The sequence below is a fragment of the Poecilia formosa genome, unplaced genomic scaffold (genome assembly GCF_000485575.1).
Source record: "Poecilia formosa unplaced genomic scaffold, Poecilia_formosa-5.1.2 Scaffold203, whole genome shotgun sequence".
Taxonomy (NCBI): domain Eukaryota; kingdom Metazoa; phylum Chordata; class Actinopteri; order Cyprinodontiformes; family Poeciliidae; genus Poecilia; species Poecilia formosa.
In genome coordinates, this window is record NW_006800142.1 from 1,115,895 (window position 1) to 1,135,883 (window position 19,989).

General features: G+C 39.7%; 1 protein-coding gene across 1 annotated transcript in view; it reads left to right on the forward strand.

The window, feature by feature from the left end:
• syne1b (spectrin repeat containing, nuclear envelope 1b) overlaps positions 1-19,989 on the forward strand; it is a 99,369-nt gene that overhangs the window by 16,540 nt on the left and 62,840 nt on the right. Inside the window, exons 14-49 of the mRNA XM_016679141.1 lie at positions 426-590; positions 692-804; positions 887-1,055; positions 1,140-1,236; positions 1,330-1,350; positions 2,521-2,723; positions 2,845-3,009; positions 3,096-3,248; positions 3,346-3,489; positions 4,255-4,422; positions 4,511-4,669; positions 4,744-4,908; positions 6,964-7,098; positions 7,341-7,499; positions 8,020-8,228; positions 8,712-8,820; positions 8,952-9,116; positions 10,107-10,274; positions 10,372-10,548; positions 11,585-11,725; positions 11,841-12,001; positions 12,145-12,295; positions 12,983-13,210; positions 13,297-13,395; positions 13,540-13,727; positions 14,338-14,461; positions 14,563-14,729; positions 14,921-15,074; positions 15,720-16,345; positions 17,146-17,325; positions 17,406-17,556; positions 17,684-17,842; positions 18,121-18,303; positions 18,448-18,549; positions 19,149-19,352; positions 19,478-19,685. Coding sequence (XP_016534627.1) covers positions 426-590; positions 692-804; positions 887-1,055; positions 1,140-1,236; positions 1,330-1,350; positions 2,521-2,723; positions 2,845-3,009; positions 3,096-3,248; positions 3,346-3,489; positions 4,255-4,422; positions 4,511-4,669; positions 4,744-4,908; positions 6,964-7,098; positions 7,341-7,499; positions 8,020-8,228; positions 8,712-8,820; positions 8,952-9,116; positions 10,107-10,274; positions 10,372-10,548; positions 11,585-11,725; positions 11,841-12,001; positions 12,145-12,295; positions 12,983-13,210; positions 13,297-13,395; positions 13,540-13,727; positions 14,338-14,461; positions 14,563-14,729; positions 14,921-15,074; positions 15,720-16,345; positions 17,146-17,325; positions 17,406-17,556; positions 17,684-17,842; positions 18,121-18,303; positions 18,448-18,549; positions 19,149-19,352; positions 19,478-19,685 — 6,070 coding nt within the window. The remainder of the gene's footprint in view (positions 1-425; positions 591-691; positions 805-886; positions 1,056-1,139; positions 1,237-1,329; positions 1,351-2,520; positions 2,724-2,844; positions 3,010-3,095; positions 3,249-3,345; positions 3,490-4,254; positions 4,423-4,510; positions 4,670-4,743; positions 4,909-6,963; positions 7,099-7,340; positions 7,500-8,019; positions 8,229-8,711; positions 8,821-8,951; positions 9,117-10,106; positions 10,275-10,371; positions 10,549-11,584; positions 11,726-11,840; positions 12,002-12,144; positions 12,296-12,982; positions 13,211-13,296; positions 13,396-13,539; positions 13,728-14,337; positions 14,462-14,562; positions 14,730-14,920; positions 15,075-15,719; positions 16,346-17,145; positions 17,326-17,405; positions 17,557-17,683; positions 17,843-18,120; positions 18,304-18,447; positions 18,550-19,148; positions 19,353-19,477; positions 19,686-19,989) is intronic.

Consider the following 19,989-nt stretch of genomic DNA (forward strand, 5'->3'; position numbering starts at 1 on the left):
AAAAACACTATAGAAAATAAAGAAAACATGAACAGACTGACAAAAAGAATACAAACTATCCAGCACCAGGAGAAAAAAACATTTACGTTTAAAAAGTGCATTTTGCATGATATGTCCCCTTTAAAGCAGGCTATTTATTATTTTCTTCAATTAAAAGAAATCTCTTTGTTTCCTCACTTCCAGTGAAGTTCGGTGTGCCGAGGGGCTGAATGAGTGTGTTTATTGTGGAGTGGGAGTGTGGGAACAGAGAGCGTTTTGTTCACTAGATACTCCACTTCTTTGAGCATTAGCAGCTTGTTTAGAGTGGAATAATCTGCTGTTGCTGCGCGGTTGCTTGTGAACATACAGGAGCTCTGTGTTTAGAACAGCTTCTTCCACTGTCTGATCTTTTTTTTTTTTTTTTTTGCACTGGGTGTCAATTGCAGCTGTTGGACTGGCACATTCATCTGGACAAGTCTCTGCCCGGGCCGCTGGGCGTGATTGGAGCCTGGCTTCACAGAGCGGAGATGGCTCTGCGAGAGGACATCCCCCTCCAACATGTTCACGAAGAAACCGCCAACGTTCTGCACAGAAAACTGGAGCAGCACAAGGTAAAGTGTCTGCGCACCCATCGATGTTGGCATTTTTAATTAGATTAAACGTTAGTGAGACTATATTTGTCTCACTAACTATAATTCTCTTTGTGTTGCAGGAAGTATTGAAAAGCCTGGAGTCCCACAGACAGACTTTCACGCAGATCCACAAGGACAGATCAGTGAACGGGGTGCCGGTGCCGCCCGAGCAGCTCCAGGACATGGCAGAAAGGTGTGGCGCTGTTTCCTTTTCCCTCTAGTCATTCAACTGTTGCAGCAAACGACACGGTCTTTGATGTCTCTTTAATATTCAGGTTCAACTTTGTGTCAACTTCATCACACTCTCACTTGATAAAGCTGGAATTCTGGGAAATAAAGTACAGACTGATGGCGTTTCTGGTGCTGGCGGAGGCTAAGCTCAAGTCCTGGATTATAAAATATGGCCGACGGGAGTCAGTCGAACTCCTGCTGCAAAGCTACCTTGTGAGTCGAAATTATTTACACCGGATGTGTTCTGTTAGAGCGAATCAGTTTGTGTGACAAATCGTTTTCCTGTTTCTGTTGTAGAGTTTTGTTGAAGGCCACAGGTTTTTTGACCAGTATGAGATCATCTTCACAGCCCTGAAACAAGCTGCAGAGGTTTATGTGAAGTCTGACAGCTCAAGTAAGATTCTAATTCATTTATCTTACTGCATACTGCGATATACTGGGATACATAAACTGAGCATTTGTTTGGTCTATCAATTTTATGTTACAGGGACTAAAACCTGTAACAAAGGTAAGTCCGGAAACGATGTTTGGGAAATAAAACGTGCCTGTTTCCATTCCTTTCTGTAACTCTCGGTCTGTTTTTGGCTTCAACCATCTTTTGCTTCCAAAAACTAAAAAGGTCATGGTGCATTATGCATGAGGGAGTAACTGTAGTTGCAATGGTATTTTAGCATGTTTAACAGTCCTAACCCACTGCAACGTACGAAAGGATCAACATGCAGAATCATTTGCAGTATGTTACAGAGCCTCGCCACAGTATTCATACCACCTGAACCCGCATCACAACCTGGAACCTCACTGTATTTTGTTGGGATTTTTTTGTGACAGACCAACACAAACCAATGTGTAATTGTGAAACTGAAGGATTTTTTTTTTAGCCTTGAAAATCCTGAAAAAGTGGCTAGAATTTAGATTCAGTCCTCTTAAATGTAAATAAAATCTAGTGCAAACAAAAGTGACCTAATTGAGTTAGGATGCATGTATTTCCATAATCTATCTGTTTATGGAAACACCTGCGTGTAAGAAACTTGTGAGGTTTCTTGCAGGCATCATCAGCATACAGGCCAGGGAGAAAGTTCTGGAGAAGTTTAAAGCAAGACAAGCTTATATAATAATATCCTAAGCATAAAATTAACGTTCTTCATGTCCTACATGTAAAACTCCCTGTGCAGTGGAAAACTAATGCAGAACTGGTGCATTAGTTGAACATGGTGGTGGCAGCATCATTCTGGGAGGTGGGAGTGGTGCAGGCATAGTCCACAATTTATTGACAATTTTCGGAAAGACTTGAATATCGATGTTTACAGACACTTTCCATTCAACCATATTGAGCTTCAGCTATTTAGCATAGAAGAACATGCAGAAATTTTATCCACTGGATAAAAACAAGCTGCTACAGACACACCACCAATGACTACACTGTAGCAAAAGTAATACTTTTTATTTGTTAAAAGGAACAACTTTTATTGTTTTTTTTTTCATTCTTACAACTACACCGTGTGTTGGTCTATCACATAAAATCCCTGTAAAATATATTGAAGTTTGTGGTTGTATTATCACATAATTTGAAAATGTTCAGGAAGTACTAGTTAGCACTAGTACTAATACGTTTTCAAGATAGTAACAGTAAATAGGAACCCTATAAACTTATGCTAAAGTGAGCCGCTTTCATTTCCAGTCGATGAAGCAGAGGGCGTGAGCAAATTCCTGACTGAAACGACGGCTCAGTGGAAGAACTTGGCGCTGGAGGTCCGAAGTGTTCGCAGCATGCTGGAAGAGGTGATCTGTAACTGGGAGAAATACAGCAGCACCGTGGCATCACTGCAGGCCTGGCTGGAGGACGCCGAGCAAATGCTCAACAAGTCGGAGGGCGCCAAGCGTGTAAGTACATTCAGAAGCTTGAGTGGCGACAACAGGGAACGGTGCATTTAAATAAATTTATTCTGATCTCAGATTGTCTCGTGTTGTCAGGCCCTGTTTTAGTTCTTCTTTTCCCTGTCAGGATTTTTTCAGAAATCTCTCTCACTGGATCCAGCAGCACATGGACATGAACGACGCTGGGAATTTTCTCATTGAAACATGTGACGAAACCGTCTCTCGAGATCTAAAGCAGCAGCTTCTTCTGCTGAATGGGAGATGGAGAGAGCTATTTGTCAAAGTCAAACATGTAAGTTTGATGTTACCAAGCAGACGCAGATTTATTAAGTCATACAGAAAGCGTGACGTGTTTTGCCTTCCCTCTGTTGTTTTCAGTATGCAAGAGCAGATGAGGTGGATAAACTGAGGCAAGACTATCAAGACGGGATTAATACCTTAAAGATGTTCATGGATGCCACCAATGAGAAGATGACCGCTCCTGTTCAAGTGTCTTTCCTCAACGTCAGAGCCTTCGTTCAAGACGTCGAGGTTTGACCATCACCTTCACTCTCAGTTTACACCTGTGCTATGTCTTTTTCTTTTCTGTATGTCGCTACTTGACTTTTTTTTTTTTAATTTGGGACAGGAAATCAAGCACAAAGTGCCAGCGATGGAAGCGGCCTCCAAGGCAGCAAGTCGCACAGCTCAGCTGTTGACCAAAGACACTCCGCAAGAGGAGATTTCTCAAATGATGGCTGTGATGGCTTTGATCAAAGAGCAGCTCAGTAAAGTGAGTGTGTGTACAACAGCATGTGCTGTTTTGCAATAAAATGATAAAAGATTGTTAAATTACGATCTCCTAATCCTAGAGCCAATATAATCTGCTAGGATTTCTTAATTATTTGGGTTCAACAACTTTTCACACATTTCTGTTTTTGTGCCTTCTTCTGCTTCGTGGACACAAGTCATTGTTTTGTGCTAATAAACAAAGAGTGTTCCCTGGCCTTTTTTTTGTTAAAAACACAAACTATGATGTATTTCATTGACGTTTGATGTAACAAACACAAAGTAGTTCATAATTGTGGAGTAAAGGGAAAAATAAAAATTTTCAGTGCCAGCTTTATAGGACTGAAATGTTTGCCTGTTCCTCTGCAAAATTACTCAAGCTCTATCAGGTGGAGGTGGGAAGTCGTGTTAGTTTTCTTCTGCACGTCATGTTAGCCAAAACGTCTCAACAATGGCTCTCTTCTTCCTTCTCTTCCATAAAAGCCAGACATGTGGGGTGTATTGCTAATTGCCCTTTTAGGAGCTTTTCCTACCTGAACTGTTGATCTCTCCAGCTCCTCCAGAGTTACCACGGACCTCTTGCTCTTCTTTACGTTGGCTCGTCGGCTTGTCACATAAATTCTCAATAAATTAAGAATTTATTGTATTTGTGGTTGTTAAATGAAGGGGTGTGGATCTATACATTTAAGATCTATACATCTTAAATGATGTTTCCTCTAAATAACATGTCGTGTTTATGTTTTTTTCCACGTGCCTTTTCTCCGGTCAGGTTAGGGAGAGATGTCTGCCTCTGCTTAGGGAGTCTCAGTCTCTCTTACCTCCACTGGAGGAAATGGAGAGGAACATCACCGGCTTCTACCAGGCTCTGGAGAAGGCCAGTCGTATCACCAGCACCACCGACTCTGAGGGACCAGTAGATTTTAAGCAGAAATGCCAGGTAGCTGTTCATAAATGTCATGCAGAGGGATTGAAATGTCAAATAAAATTTCTTAATTGTCTGGTTTTATTTATATACATTTAAATAGGAGCTGGCAACCTTCACACACAGCTGTAAGAAGTGCCTGACGGTAATAGAAAGAAACCACCAAACCATCCAAAAAGTGATGAGCACCAGTAAAACGCTCCAGCACATGGACATGAGTCTGCTGCAGAAACGAGTGGCAGACCTGCAGACTTCGTCACAGGTAACCTTAATAATCAAAGACGGCTTCATTTAATGCCTTGGCAGGGAAGTAATGACTCGTTTGATCGCCTGCAGAACATGATTAAGGAATCTACAGAGTGGCGAAAGCACGTGGAGGCAAACAGCAGCCTGATGAAGAGGTTTGACGAGTCACGAGTGGAGCTGGAAAAGGTTCTGAAAATGGCACAGAGCTGTCTGACGGAGAGAGGCAACCCTGAGGAGCTGCTGAAGAAACACACCGTAGGGCTATTTTTACAGATTGAAGTGTCTTTAATCAAATTAATTGGTTCAGTGTTTTTTTTTATTTTTTATTTAACGACATAATTACAACAGTGCACCAATCAGAAATGTGCGGCTGACTTTTGATCTCCAGTTTTGAACAAATTTGAGCCACGAAGACAAATTTAAATAATTCCAATTTTCTCTTTTACAAATTTTAAAGCAAAGCCGATTCAGGGAGGAACCGACATGGATTCATCATCAGTCACTAAAACATTACTCTGTGTGTTTTCTATGGGTTTTTTTTTTAGTTTGCACATTTTTATTGACAATTTTTCCGTGCAAGTGTACATACAGACTTTACACTATTTTCTTTTTCCAAATGTTCCATACATATCATTCAAGAAAAGCTGCACATATAATCTGTACCTGCCTTGGACATAGCAACTTTGCTAGTCTAGATGATATCCAATCTATCCATTCACTTGTAACAAACAAAAAGATCATCCAGTTTTTTTTTCTGTTCTTCTCTTCTGAGTCATCACAATTTTAACTCTCTTCTCATCAGAAACAAACTGTAAGCCAACTATTTACAATCTATAGCTCTATAAGGGTTCCCGTTACCACACTATTAATCAATAAAGTCTAATCTCCATGGTGAAGTAAAACCCTGCCAATTTTTCCAATAATTCTTAAATTTTCCAGATTCTAATCTGATGGAAAAAGTCAGCCTTTCCATAAAATAAATATTATGCATTACATCAACCCAATCTTCCCTTTTAGGAGCTTCTGTCTTCAGCCATTTCCTAGTAATGGCTTTTTTGCTTGCTACCAACATAATCCTGTACATATATCTATCGCCTGCTCTTGTGAACCTTTCCATCCCTCTTCCCATGTACAGATCCTCAAATGTAAGTGGAATATTCACCCCCAGCACCTTAGCCAAACAATTCTTTACGTCCTGCCAATAGGGTACCATGTAGGCACAATCCCAAAACACATGGAAGTGACCCGCTCTGTCTTTCCCGCACTGCCTCCAGCATTTTGTATTTTGGTGTTTTCTTTGTGCTGACGTACTGAAATATCTCCTCCCAGTTCTCCTGCAAAAGCCCACAATTAGCATCTTTTTCCCATCTTGCTTTTATGTATGCTGTATTACTTTTCTTCAAATTTTCCAATCCTGTGTACAGTTTTGAAATTACTTTCTTCCCCAAGTTTGATTCATTTGCTGAAATAAACATCTTAATTATACCAGATTCAAACTCAATTAAATTTATCCATTTAGTAGTTCCTCCGTATAGTGCCTCAATTGTAAGTACCTGTAGAGATCCTTGTTGTTTAATTCATATTTATTCTTTATTTCTTCAAAGCTTTGTATAGTATTTTTCTTAACCATCTCCCAGAATATCTTTGGACCCTTTTCCCATTTACTAAATGTTTTGTCTGTTACATTAGGTTTAAAATCGGAGTCATGTGCTATCCACCTCAGTACTCTACTCTGCTCTGTCAACCCATATTTTAAAATAATTTTGTTTTCTGTTTTTTAGCATACAGGTTCAGTTTTAGTCCATATTTCAAAGAAATTATTCCATGAAAAACCCTTGAAGAACTGTTAAAATTGCATTTATTATATCTACCTTAGGTTTAAAAACATTAACATTAGTTAGTTCTTTATTATTTTTAATCAAAGTTATTAAGAGACACTGTGGAAGAGTTGCAGACTCCTGTATTAAACAGGCCAAAGAGAAACATATTAATTATATGCTTATGTAAGATTCATTCAATGAGATGCATTCAGAAGAAAAATCTTAATTTTACCTCTCACCTTTTAAGACCAGACTGTCTTTTAATAACTGCAACATCGTAAAATAAATAGGTTTCTAAGTTTAAAGTTAAATTTAACTTCATTTACAAGTTACACTGCAACTTTCAGCATATTTACCAAAAAAATTACATGACTGAACTAAAAAGGAAACGTGTGTTTTGTGACCAGGTTCATACACATACATGTTTAATAGGCCTGCTGTCTCTCAGATGGGATGTGAACCCTGAAAAATATCCCGGTGTTGTTTGCAGGAGTTCTTCGGACAGCTCGACCAGCGGATTTTAAATTCATTCCTTAAGGCTTGTGATGAGCTGACAGACATTTTACCCGAGCAGGAGCAGCAGTCGCTGCAGGAAACGGTTAGAAAGCTCCACAAACACTGGAAGGTTGGTTGAAATTAATCCATATAATTTGTAATAATAAATATTGGTATCTTAAAGATGCAGTTTTACTTCGCAAAGATATTTTAAATACTCACTTCTCTGTTATAGTTCTGTCATAACACGTAGTCAAATATAATTTTAGAGTTTGTGTTTCTCCAACACCTCAGCTGTGTGAGAGTGACTTGAAACCATCTTCTGTTATAAATATGAGCGCAGACTTCATGAGCGTCGTCCTCTTTCCTCAGGACATTCAGACGGACGCCCCGTTTCACCTCCTCCACCTGAAGGTGGAGGGCGAGAGGAGCAAGCTGATGGCGTCGCTGCAGGAGTGCCAGGCAGAGCTGACCAGGGAGAACCGGCACCTGGCCAACATGGGGAGTGAGAGGCTCATCAAGGAGCACAGGGTGAGCACAGCACTAATCAACATGTGGTGCTTATTCCAGTGGGAAAAAGATGACAGTGCCCTGCAGAAACACAAACGTCAAAGTTTTCATTGAGATTTTCATGTGACAGACCAACACTTTCGCTTTGTTGCTTACTTTTAAAGTGAAAGGAGAAAGCCATTTGTATTCAGGCCACCCTGGTTGATACTTTCAGTGCCTGGAACTCACAAACATGCAGACATTCATACACCGATCTGGTAGTCAGCTTGGGGTTGATGTCAGGCGAACCCACATTCAGACGTCAAGATGGCTCCTTCTTGGGTTTTCTTGGCATATCATGGTTCACATTTAGCCATAAATTTAGACTTGTTTGTAAAAAAAATGCTGAGAATGATGTATCCTTTTTTTTTCTCATACTTCACAACTGGGCAACAATTGTACATGATATAACATTGAAGTTTATGGTTTTAATGTGACAGATTTTCCTGGGTCACTGTGTTGTTCTGACATGTTCTGCTGTGAAATATGCCGTTTTTTTTAGGTGTTTTTTAGGGAGAAGGGCCCTCAGTCCATCTGTGAGAAACGGCTACAGTTGATGGAGGAACTCTGCCAAAAGCTGCCGGAGGCCGACCCGGCTCACCAGATCCTGGAAACAGCAAGAAGGGACTTCGCCGAGGTTCAGGAGGAAATTGGGAATACTCATCAGAAGTTAATGCAGCACCAAGATAAATGGAAAGAATACGATGCAAGGTGCAGTATTTTCAACAAAATATTCATTTTGTGAGACGAGTTAAGCTGATACGAGAAAAGAAGCAGGTTGAAGTTTTTCTCTTCCTCTTGATGAGAATCTATAAACTAGAAGTGTTTCAACAGCATGAGTGGCTGTGCGTTTTTTACATACCTCAAGTAATTCATGTTCTTCTGCTGCTTTTTACAGACGCAGCTGTATTTTCAGTGTGTTAGTATGAACATTTTTGCCCAATTAAAAACAGTAAATCTGCATTATTGAAAAGTATAATTAGCCTGATACTGAAGTGATACTCACTTCTAATCCTAAATATAATATATTTAAAAACATATATGTATATATTTCTTTGTGAGAAATATGTCTCACAGCTTCTTGATGATAGAGTTTTGTTTTTTTAAATATATAAGCGAAAATGCACATAAAGCTTTTATACGTTCCCCCCTTTTCTGATTGGTTTCTTTATTCCCTTTCATGTTGCTGAACAGGTACGCTGAACTCTCGTGTTGGCTTATATCCAAAGAAAGTCAGCTGAGGCTGCTGAGGAACCGAGCCAGCGACCCCAGAAAGTACAACCAGGTGAAAACGACCATAATGGTGAGTCACATTCTTCGCCATGCTTCTTTCACGGTTTGTCGTTTGCAGCGTAATGCCCACTTCTCAGTGTCACTCCTGAGGAGACGAGACACTTTCTTGTTAGTTCCATCAACTTTTGCTTTTGTTTCCAGGAGCTGAGAAATGATGCAGAGCTCCAGGAGGGGAACCTTGCTTGGCTGAAAGCCCGTATGGCTGTATTAATCGAAATCTGTGCTGACAGTGATGCCCAAAGGCAGGGAAGCACTCTGAGCAAGCTCTCTGCTGATTTTAAAGGTCTCCTTGCCTCTCTCTTTGAGGTAAATCACTCTCGTGTTTTTTAGAAGACCTCTGAGACGTTTAGGTCCAATTTCCTCTCCGTTGTTGAAGGCCGTGACCTTATTTTTGGAGGAACATGTGGAGAATATGATTATAGCTGCACAGTGTATTGAATTACAATTGCTATACCAGTTTGCACTATACTGCGCAGGCAAAGGGCTGCTTATTTAGTGGACTATTATGATCGGTTCCAAGCATTAAACTAACTTTTTCTTACCATGACATCATGTTTATTTAAATTTCTTTTAACAAATAATCAGATCTGTACATCCAGAGGTGGTTTAAAAAAATGTAAAAGTTAGAGCATAATATGAAACAAAGATTGCAGACATGAGGAGCACATTGGTGAAATTTGAACATTAATGTTATGAAAGAATTTTGGTGCTTGAAATTTCAGATAAGTCCTAAGTTTTAGTTTTGTAAAAGTAGTTGAATTTGCCCAATTCATAGGTTCATTAAAATAGTGGCCCAAAATGAAATTAGCATGTAAAATGTGTTGTATACTGTGATATATAGAATAAAATAAAACACTACATATAATTCTGTGAGAGCTCAAGTGTAACATGCATACATCAGTGTCATAATAACAAATGGAGAATCTAAGATTGCTTCTTTAAACAATGTGTGTAAGCTCAAATAAAGAAGTCCTGGCATGAATGGCTGAAGCTTGTTGTGGTGAAAAGAGTGAAAAGAGTCCTGGACTCATCAGAGAGGAAGAAGATCTAATATTCACTGATATGAAAAAATACAAACACACCGAGTGAAGAGTAATGGGGAGACTGAGATGGTAAAAAATAATGAGTGAGGAAAAAATGGATAATAATCACAACTAGTGTCATAAATGATGTAATATCTGACTCTTATGTTTTCCATGTTTCCTAAAATGGCATCAACGTCTTCTCGTCAGATTTTTTGACCGTAAACAGTGGTTTAAGGCACCATCTTTTATTTTTCTCTTATTTTTTTGCAAGGCTGAGAAGATGGTGCTTGCAGTGGGGGACTGTGTGCAGTTCAGAGAGGAAGTACAGACGACCTTGGATGACCTGGTTCAAGGGCAGAAAGAAGCACAGGCCGAGGCGACCAAAATCCTGGACTGTCCTACTTCCAGAGAAGCCCAACAACTTCTGCTTGTTCATCAGGTGTTGCATGACAGATTGAATCTTTTCTTTATTTATTTATTGTGTTCCCGTTTAATGAAATCAGCTTCATATTGTGAATGTACTCGGCCACCCGCAGCAACAGTTAAAGCGCCTAAAGCTGAAAAGGAAGGACGTCCAGCAGCTGATCACCAGAGGTCAGCAGCTCCAGTCTGAGGAGGGGCTGGGAGAGACTCTGCAGCAGGACATGCAGAGCTTAGAAAACACAGTGAGCAAAATGGAGCAGAGTATGGACTCGCAGGAGCAAAACCTGGAGGTGAGCAGGAGAGATTATTTAAACATTTAGTATTATTTTAACTTTCATAAAAGCTACCTTTCACACAACAATTATTAGATTCCAATAGATATGTTAGATCATTTTAATAAAGGAATAATTCTTATAAATCAAAATCACTTTTAAAAATGACACAGAAATGTGTCATTTTTCTGTTATTGTTACAGTTACAATCCAACCACATTTTTTCAGCTTTAGTTAATAAATAACAGATTTCTTAATTCCCTCTTTTTTACCCATTTCTTTTAGGGATAATATATGCTTCGGCAGCTTCAAGCTGCAAAAAAAACAGTTTGTTTTCATTTATTTAGTTTAATCTGTAAAAAAAAAAATACAAGAAAATGCAGCCTCACACAGAAAAAGGATTTTATTGCCAACAACTTATTCCATGCTTCAGGCAGATTTAGGTTTGAAGTTTTCTTTTATATTTTACCAACCTTCTCCTTTTGACTGTAAGTAATATAAACAAAGTAATATAAACATTTTGGAGCGGTCCAGCCAGAGTTCAGAGTTGAATCTGAGTCTGTGGAAAAAGCTGAAGGGAGGCTTTCCAACCTCAAAGACATCGCTGAAAGAAATTTGTCCATTTACCAGTTGAAAAATACAGAAAGCTGGTCAGCATTTCAGACTATGAAAAGTTTTTCCTTTGATAAAGGTATAAGTAGCATTCAACGCTCTATCTTGATAACAAATATGACTGATAACTGATACAACTTTCAGATTTTGTTTTGATTGATTTCTGTCTCCCTTTTTTGATAACTGAAATTAGAAAAAAACCAAAAAAAAACCGAGTCAAGATCTATTTAAAAAGATTCTGAGTTTTTAGACGCTGAAGCCAAAGCGTAACGCCACATTACGACCAGGAAGCCAAGGATTAGGAGTCACAACTCTGAGATAACACACATAGCGCACACCTTACTACTACTACTACTTTTCACTGATCATTTAAAAATTAATATTTTAGTTTTTTCAATCATTGTGGATACTTCTATATGAGGTTGAATTTGGTGTGTTTCAGGTCACTCTGGCTGCTTGGCAGGAGTTTGACAGTCAGCAGGAAGCAGTGAACGAGTTTGTCAACAAAGCCCGCTCCACAATAGACAGAGATCTGAATTTCAGCAGCCCAGAGAGCCTCGCCGTTGAGCTGGACCAAGCAAACGTGAGTACATTTAGTAAAAAGCTAAAACAATCCGCTGAGAATTTTTCCTCGCAATACGAGGGAAACTTTGGAGGATTCTCTGGAAGCGATGCAAATCGTGCCGTGTTGTGAACAGGTGATGCTGAAGCAGTGCGAAGCGGAGGTCTTACACATGAACACCTTGTTGAAGAGAGCGACAGAAATACAACTTGGTCCAAAAAACAAATCTCTGCTTCTGCAACAAGCTCGTTCGCTCAGCGAGCAGGTGGACAAAGTAGACACCGGCCTGAAGAAAGAGTAAGTTTATAGACTTCTTGTATTAATAATGCATTATAATAATTTTTAATTGGGATAGTCTCAATGATTTACACATGCTCTTTCAAATATATTCCAGGCACTATTTGTTTCTTTGCAGCTTAAATCAGTTTGTTTTCTCCTAGGGTCAAGAGCCTGGAAGAGATGAAAAGTCAGTGGGATCGATTTAGAGCCGGATTTGAATCGTTTTCTTCGTGGATATCTGAAAAGGAGAAACAGCTAGATGTAATAAAATCATCTAATTTGTCTCTTGAGGAGCAGATCAAAGCACTTAAGGTAAAATATGGTTAAACATTAAGCTACAGCTCTTTTGAGCCACAGAAATGGCACTTTGATGAGAAATCAATGAGGTTTAAAGCACACATTGGTCATGTGTTGGTAGACTGTCTGTGCTGTACATCAGTATTCGTCTCAAACCCAGAAGAGGGGAGGAACCCGCTGCTGTTTCTGGGATTTCCAACCTTGAAAAGTCTTCAAAGCTGTCGAACATTTGCACATTTTGCCTTGTAACAACCACAAACTGCAATGGCTTTGTTTTGTAAATCTCATGTGACAAACCAACACAAAGTGGTGCATAAGTATGAAGTGGAAGGAAAAGTATCGAGTCCTAATCCAAAATTTAATCTCTACTCTCAAATCTGGCTAGTAGGTCAAAAATCATTTTCGCAGCAAATACGAAACGTTCCCTAGTCAGATGAGACTTAAAAGAAATTCTTGTCCTCCATTTAAAACTGGGATTGCTTTTCTTGTGCAGGAACAATAAAAATAATCTTAATTTATGTAAAGACGGATGGAAGCTGCCTTAAGCTTACAGCCAGAATTGTGTAAATATTTTGCAAGACAAAAACATTGCTAGGTTTAAGTTAGCAAGAAATCACATAGCATCTGTTCATAACTTACTTTAACATACAGGACTGTGCTTCTTCAGCTAATCCTCGACTTTGCTGCATTTTTGCATGTCAGGGTGTCGGAGCAGAACTTCAAGACCGAGCCGAGTTCCTGTCGCAGCTGGAGACGGACTCCCAGGCGCTGGCCCAGTTTGTGTCTTCGGGCGAGGCGGCTCGCATTAAAGCCCGTCTGACCCAAATTGGCAGGTACTGGGAGGAGCTGAAGGAGAGCGTTCAGACGCTTGACGGGCAGCTGGAGGAAAGCTCCTCTCACCAGCAAAAGTTCACACTGAACCTGAACGAGGTTGATAGTTTACCCATAATCTTACAGGATAACCTTTGCATTTGGCGTTGGCGTACATATTCGTTTCGATCTTGCTTCTCTTAAAGGTACAAGCGTCTCTTCGTGAGCTTCATGCAAAACTGGAGAGTCCCGTTAAATCCTGCACTTCATCATCTGAGACTTACAAAGCCCTTCAGAGCCACATGGTATGAAGATCTGCTTTCTTCTTTGTTAATAAACACATTATTTTTTTTTTTTTTAAATAATGGACTGCTAGTCGTTCTTACATGTGTTAACGTCGGTTCACAGGCAGCTGCTTCGAACTGTAAATGTCTTATGTTGTTACCTAGGATGCCTGTCAGTGCCTGGAGCAGCTGAAGGGCAACTTACTGTCGCTGTCAGCTAGTGCCAGACGAATCAGTGACAAGGAGCATGCGGTTCGGGCCGTGACGGAGCTGAACACCAGCTACCAACATGCCCTGGAGGAAGCAAAGGACAAGCAGAGCACTTTGGAAAACCTTCTATCTACCTGGCAAAAGTATGAGTTTGTGAATATGAACCTAACATATATAGTCATTATATTAGTACATATGAAAATGCAGAAACATATTAAGAAATGGTTGAATTTATACCACTTTAGTTTTTTCACTATTTTTAAATTTTGTCATAGCTTCATTAAAAACTGAAATTTGAAGATTTTTAAAACAGATCAGCTGTTTTTGAACAGATTTTATTTCTCTTTTTGCAAGTTTTCAACTAACATTAAACACTTAGTGTCTTGGAAATGTATTCACATGTTTGCAATAAACTGCAAACTTCAGCGTGTTTTATTGGAGTCTTGTATACTAGACAAGCGCTATTAAAAATCTCAAAAGTGTGATGTGCATTAGTGTTGAACCCTCATTCAGAAAACACTCAAATTCCTGCACAAAAGCTGATTCAGAAAGTTATAAAGCAGATAAAAAGGAGGAAAATTAAATGCCTGACTGACATCTTTGCTTTGGCAGATTGTAGACATATTGTAATCCTTCACAATCTAGAGTTATCCCTTCTTAGGGCTTAATCTGAAAACAACACAATCAGCTAACAGTGTGAACTGAGGTTTTAATCTCACAGTTTAAGACAGAAGTGTCCCTGTTCTGCGTCAGGTTTGAGAAGCAGCTGTCAAACTTTGTGTCCTGCTTGGAGAGAAGTGAGTCTGCATCCAAACCTGAAAATCACTGTCTGTCTGCTGACAAAGCCAAACTGCGCACCGAGATGCAAGACTTGCAGGTACAGCAAACCATCAATGTACATCTAAACAACATGACTACGATTTAAACCTAAAATGAGGACATTGTTGTTACAGAGACACATTGACGTTTTTCTTTCAGGCTCTGCAGGTTGAGGTAGAGTCCCTTAAAAAGGCCCATGAAGACCTGGCCTCTCTGGGAACGTTGTTATATCCCACAGCACCTGAAGAAAATGTTACGAAGCTAACAGATGAGCTGGGGAAGCTGCAGCAAAGACTGCTTGTCCAACAGGAAGTCATCCCTCAGAGGTAAAACAGTCACAGAAATACATCCAGTAACGGATCAAGGTTTCTGGTGAAGTTTGATTTATTGTTATTGATTTGTTCCGACGTGTTGAGAGGCCTAACTGCAGCTAAAAGAGGAAAATATATTAGAGAATGCTAAAACTGCTAAACACCAATACATGGAAATGTGAAGCAAGCGTCTCTCTCTCTCCCAGGATCACAGAGCTGCAGAGCCATGCGTCGCTGGTGGAGCAGTTTGACCAGGCTCTTCTTAAATTCTCTGAGTGGAGTGAGACCGTACTCTCAAATCTGCACACAGCTTCTCAGATCAACATCGGCAATCTGCAGGGATCTGCCACTCAAGTAAAGGTGAGATCCAGACCATTGTTTAAAATGGAGATGTGTCTGATTTTTGACTTGTGATTTTAAAACTCTGACATGCCGATTTCGATTTCTCTACAAGGACTGTCATTTTAAAAAGTTTGACAACACCACTAAAACTATTTTATCTGGCATTCCTGCCATCATTTGTCTATGTTCGGAGCAGAGAGAAGAAGCTGTGACAAAGGTTTTGCTAATACTTTTAAACAAATACAAGATGATTACATTTTAAACCAGCTTTAGCACTTTATATTATTAATTACCTGGCTAGTGCAGCTAGCATTATTGTGTAGTTCCTTACCTTGACTGTGGGAAAACCAGACAAAACAAAGTGTGCTGTACATCCACTGACCCTTCCTACAATATAACTTTAAGTCTTCTTAACTTGTTAACACAATGAGTTAGGGATGTCTTTAGCGAAACCAGGTAGTGCTTTGGTGCGTTCAATGCTTAGAAAAACATTGAATTTTTCAGTTTCCACTTGACTGGCTCAGGCTGATTAAGTTAAAAAATCCTCCAGGTTTAGTTTACCAGCTTTTACTGCTGTCCTTAACGAGCCCTCAGACTCAACTGGAGGATAATGTTTTGTTTCAGAGCAGAGTCTATTTATCCTGGTTCTTTTTGCTTTAACAGGAGACAAAGTTGGTCCTGCAAAAGAACTCAAGCGTGAAGCAAAGCTTAGAGGAGCAGACCGAGAAGCTCTGCAAGATCTGTGAGCCCACTGATGCGCAGCTCCTCCATAACAGAGTAGAAAGCTGCCTTCAGTCCTACCATGAGGCTCAGTGTCTAGCTGAGCTGCAGCTGGAGTGCCTGGAAAAGCTGGAGGCCTTCCTGCAGACCCATGGCGAGGTGGCAGGAGTGCTGCGTGGTCTCAGGCAGACGGTGGAGAGCGCCGGGAGCTGGGACCGTGGAAGGGTAGAGGAGCTGCAGCAGGAGCTCGCTGCCATTATTCCTGACATCAGTGAGCTGGAGTCCTCTGCTGTCAATCTGGACAGCAGCCTCTGCAAAGGTCACCTCCACATCGGAGTCGAAGAGGGTTCTCACAAGTCCTGCCGCATGCTGGCCGATTCGCTCAGCGCCGAGTTGGACACGGTGAGGAACTTGCTCGGTACGAAGCAAAGCGAAGCCGAGGCCTTGGGTGTGCTGTGGACTTCGTTCAGGCAACGGAAAGAGCAGCTGCTCAAGGCTGTGGAAGACATCGAGGAAAAAGCCGACCACCAGGCCTTCAAAGAGCCCAGCTTGCATGGGCTGCAGCAACGGTATGGTGCTAAGAAAGTCCCATAAAATTCTGCCAGTGTCTTGTAAAAGTACCATAAACTTTCTCCTAGTTTTTGGGTGTTTTACTGTGACTCTGTGCGATGGATCCACAAAAACGTAGAGCATTATTGTGAAGGAGAAGAAAACTGACTCAGTTTTTAATAAAAGCTGGTATCTCGCCGGTGGACATAAATACAGTAAAGTAATATTCTTTTTTTTTTTTTGACTCAGTTTTTAATAAAAAAAAAAATCAACCTTAGAAGTGTAACATGCACGCTTTCTGGTTACACAGTTTTATTTAGTGAGTCATATTTAAAGGGGAATGGCACTTTTAAAGCAAATTTGATTCTTTAATTTGACTTTTAATGCAAATTTTAATGGAACTTTGCATTAAAAGTGTCATTATTTGCTGAATAATGCAAATTTTAAACATTTAACTTTTAATGCAACTTTTAGAGCACCTTTGAATTAAAAGTGTCATTAATTACTGAATGAAACTTCAGGACAACAGTCGTAATCATGAAGAGTCATTCATGTTTATGACAGTTGTAACCCCTCCAAATAGTGTTACCAGATTTTGTTGTATTCTTTTCCTTCCTCTTCACACTTGTACACTAATTTATCTTGGTTTATCACATAAAATCCCAGTTAAATAAATTGAAGTTTGTGGTTGTGACAAACTTCATGGCAAAGACATGAATAGTTTTGACAAAGCGCTGTAAATGCCTCATATATATAACTGCTGCCATTATGAGCGTGAAAACAGACGCAGTAATAACACGTTGTCCCTCTTGTCTGTCAGACTTCGGTTCTTTAACCAGCTAGAGGATGAGCTTCAGTCACACCAACACGAAGAGCAGTGGCTGAGGGACAAGGGCAACCAGCTGGCCCAGAGAGACGCAGAGCTGGCCGGGGAGGTTTTGAGGGAAATTAGTCTGCTGGAGACGACGTGGGAGGACACAAGGAGGCTCATAACAGAGAGGTAACGCAGAGGAAACGCTTGGATGATTTTAACCTTTTTTTTTTAGCAGATGGTGATCTAAAGCTTGTCATCTTTCTCAGACAAGAGCAGTGTAATGTTCTTGCTGAGCTAACAAGAGATTACCAAACCCTGAAAACCAGCATCGGGGGCATTGTTGAGAGTGCAGAACCTCTGGTGGACATAAGCTCAGTTCTGAAGGACTATGAGGAAACCAAGAGATCACTAACCAAGGTTAGTGAGCTAAAAGAACCGTTTTTAGTAGCTTGTGATGAAACATTTCTTTTATTGCTTCTCTGTTGAACCATTTCTTTTATTGCTTCTCTGTTGAACCATTTTGCTTTGTATGCTTCCTTCATAGCATGAATCACTGAAGGCAGAGATGAGTGGGAAGCAACAAGAGCTGGACCAGTTTTCAGTCAAAGGAAAACATCTTGTGACTGAACTGAAGAAGATCCCGGACTGCGACAGTGATATGATAAAGAAAGACATGGAGAAAACTGTTGATCACTGGCTGGATGTAAGCATATCTTTAAGATATTTCATTATCGATACCATATGGTAATATTTTAGGTACTAGCAGATTGGGTTTGGAGGCAAATCATTAAGAAAATAGCGTCACTTTTTATCTTTTAGTTGTATTTTGTGGGAATGTTTTTTCCACACTTCCTTACAGAGGAAACTTTCTGTGTTGTTCAGAGTATTTAAACTACATATCATTGTGTCTTGATATAAACCAAATAACTTCACTGTAAGAAACAGGCAGCCATCTTTTAATCCCTTTTAATTCTTCCCCAGATGTCTGAGAAAATAGAGGACAACATCGATCGCCTCCATCACAGTTTGGACCTGTGGGGCGACGTGCGCAACCTGAATGAAGACATCGAGAGTTGGACTAGCAGCTGTGGGATCGAACTCAATGAGATCCTGAACAACTTTAGCAACAGTCAGAAGGTCTCAGCAAGACTCTCTGGGCTGCAGGTACGTTTTTAAGAGGTCTTAGAAGATATAAGGAATTACTTGTTTAGCTCTGTTAAATAAGGATCAGTTATTTATGCACATGATTATTCAGATACACCTTGAAGAGATTGTATAGTTGTTTTTTATTGTTTGTTTTATCAACAGGGAGAAATTAGAGAGAAGGAGCAGAAACTTGAACTCCTCCAAAACAAAGTGTCTGAGCTGACAAAGTGCTATCAAAGTGAAGACACTCCAGCTAAACTGCAGGTATTTAATGACAATAAACATTTATATTTTTATTCTTATTGATTGTTATACAAATAGGACTTCATTTGTTTTCACTGACCAACAAATACAACAAATGCTTTCTCATCTAAAAAAAATACACTGATCAGTTTTGTGACCAAATCCCATTTTTTAAATCTTTTACCCATCAGAACAATTTTAATCAATTTTCTGTAATAACTATAACTAACAGAAAAAATATTTCTTTCTAGCTTTTCTGCAGTGAACAGAAAGTCATTAATCATTTCTATTAGGAAACAATGTCACATTTTGTGTGTGTGAGTATATTATTATTTTGAAACAAAAGCAATTATGTAGTTGATATTCTGCATCAAATTACAAATTACTAATTAGCATGATTAAAGCATTTCACATTACTAACCTTAAACTTCACTCTGAGACTTCTAAAAAGCTCAACATTTCCACATCCAGCCTGATTCGTAACCACAGATAAAAGTCTGACAGAATTAAACAGAATTAAATCAAAACTGAAAATAGCCAGTCCTACCACTCAAATAGTCTGACTTCTTTGTAATAAATACAATTAAAGACCCACACCTGTTTACAACACAAACGCTCAGGTGTTGGAGACAGACCTACAGAAGAAGATCAGCACTGTTCAGATGCTGCACGAGCAGGTCAGAGGAAACCTCACTGACTTCACGTCCCAGCGTAAACAGCTAGAAGACTACATCTCGCAGATGTCTGCGTGGCTAAAAAGCATGGAGGACTCTTTGGTTTCCTCTCCAACCGGATCAGATCCTGAGGACATCTGCAGAGTAAAGGTGCAACCTAAATAAGTGTCAAAGATTCAGAAAACTCTGTAAACTGAGAACAGTCTGCTGGACAGAAAGAGATACTGATGTTTTAAGCCAAAATCCTAACCTACATATCTGAACATCTTCGGCAGGACCTTCTGAAAGAGCTTCAAAATCAGCAGGGGAGCATCGACTCGACCAGGGAGAGCCTCAACAACCTGTGCAGAAAATATCCGTCTGAGGAGCTGGCCGGCTTGGGGTCGTCTCTCACCGACCTCATCAAGACTTACGAGTCTGTGAACCAGCTTTCTGCCAGGACTCTGAACTCACTACAAAACTGCCTTCAGCAACAGTTCAATGGTGAGGCATGCAACTTAATAATTTATTTAGCATTTCTTAATCTAAAATGCTTCCTTCCTACTTTTAAAAGGGTGGAAAAGAAATCCCTTTGCTTCAACTTTTCACTGTCAGAATTGTATATCCAAATATGAATATAAAATAGTATTTTAGTTACATTAGATAGATTTAATAGATTTCCAGTTTCTATGTTTGTATCAAAGTTATATATATATATATATATATATATATATATATATATATGAAAATATTTTACTAACATGAATATTTATGTTTTAATACTGTCCGATGCAGTGAAAACGAAACA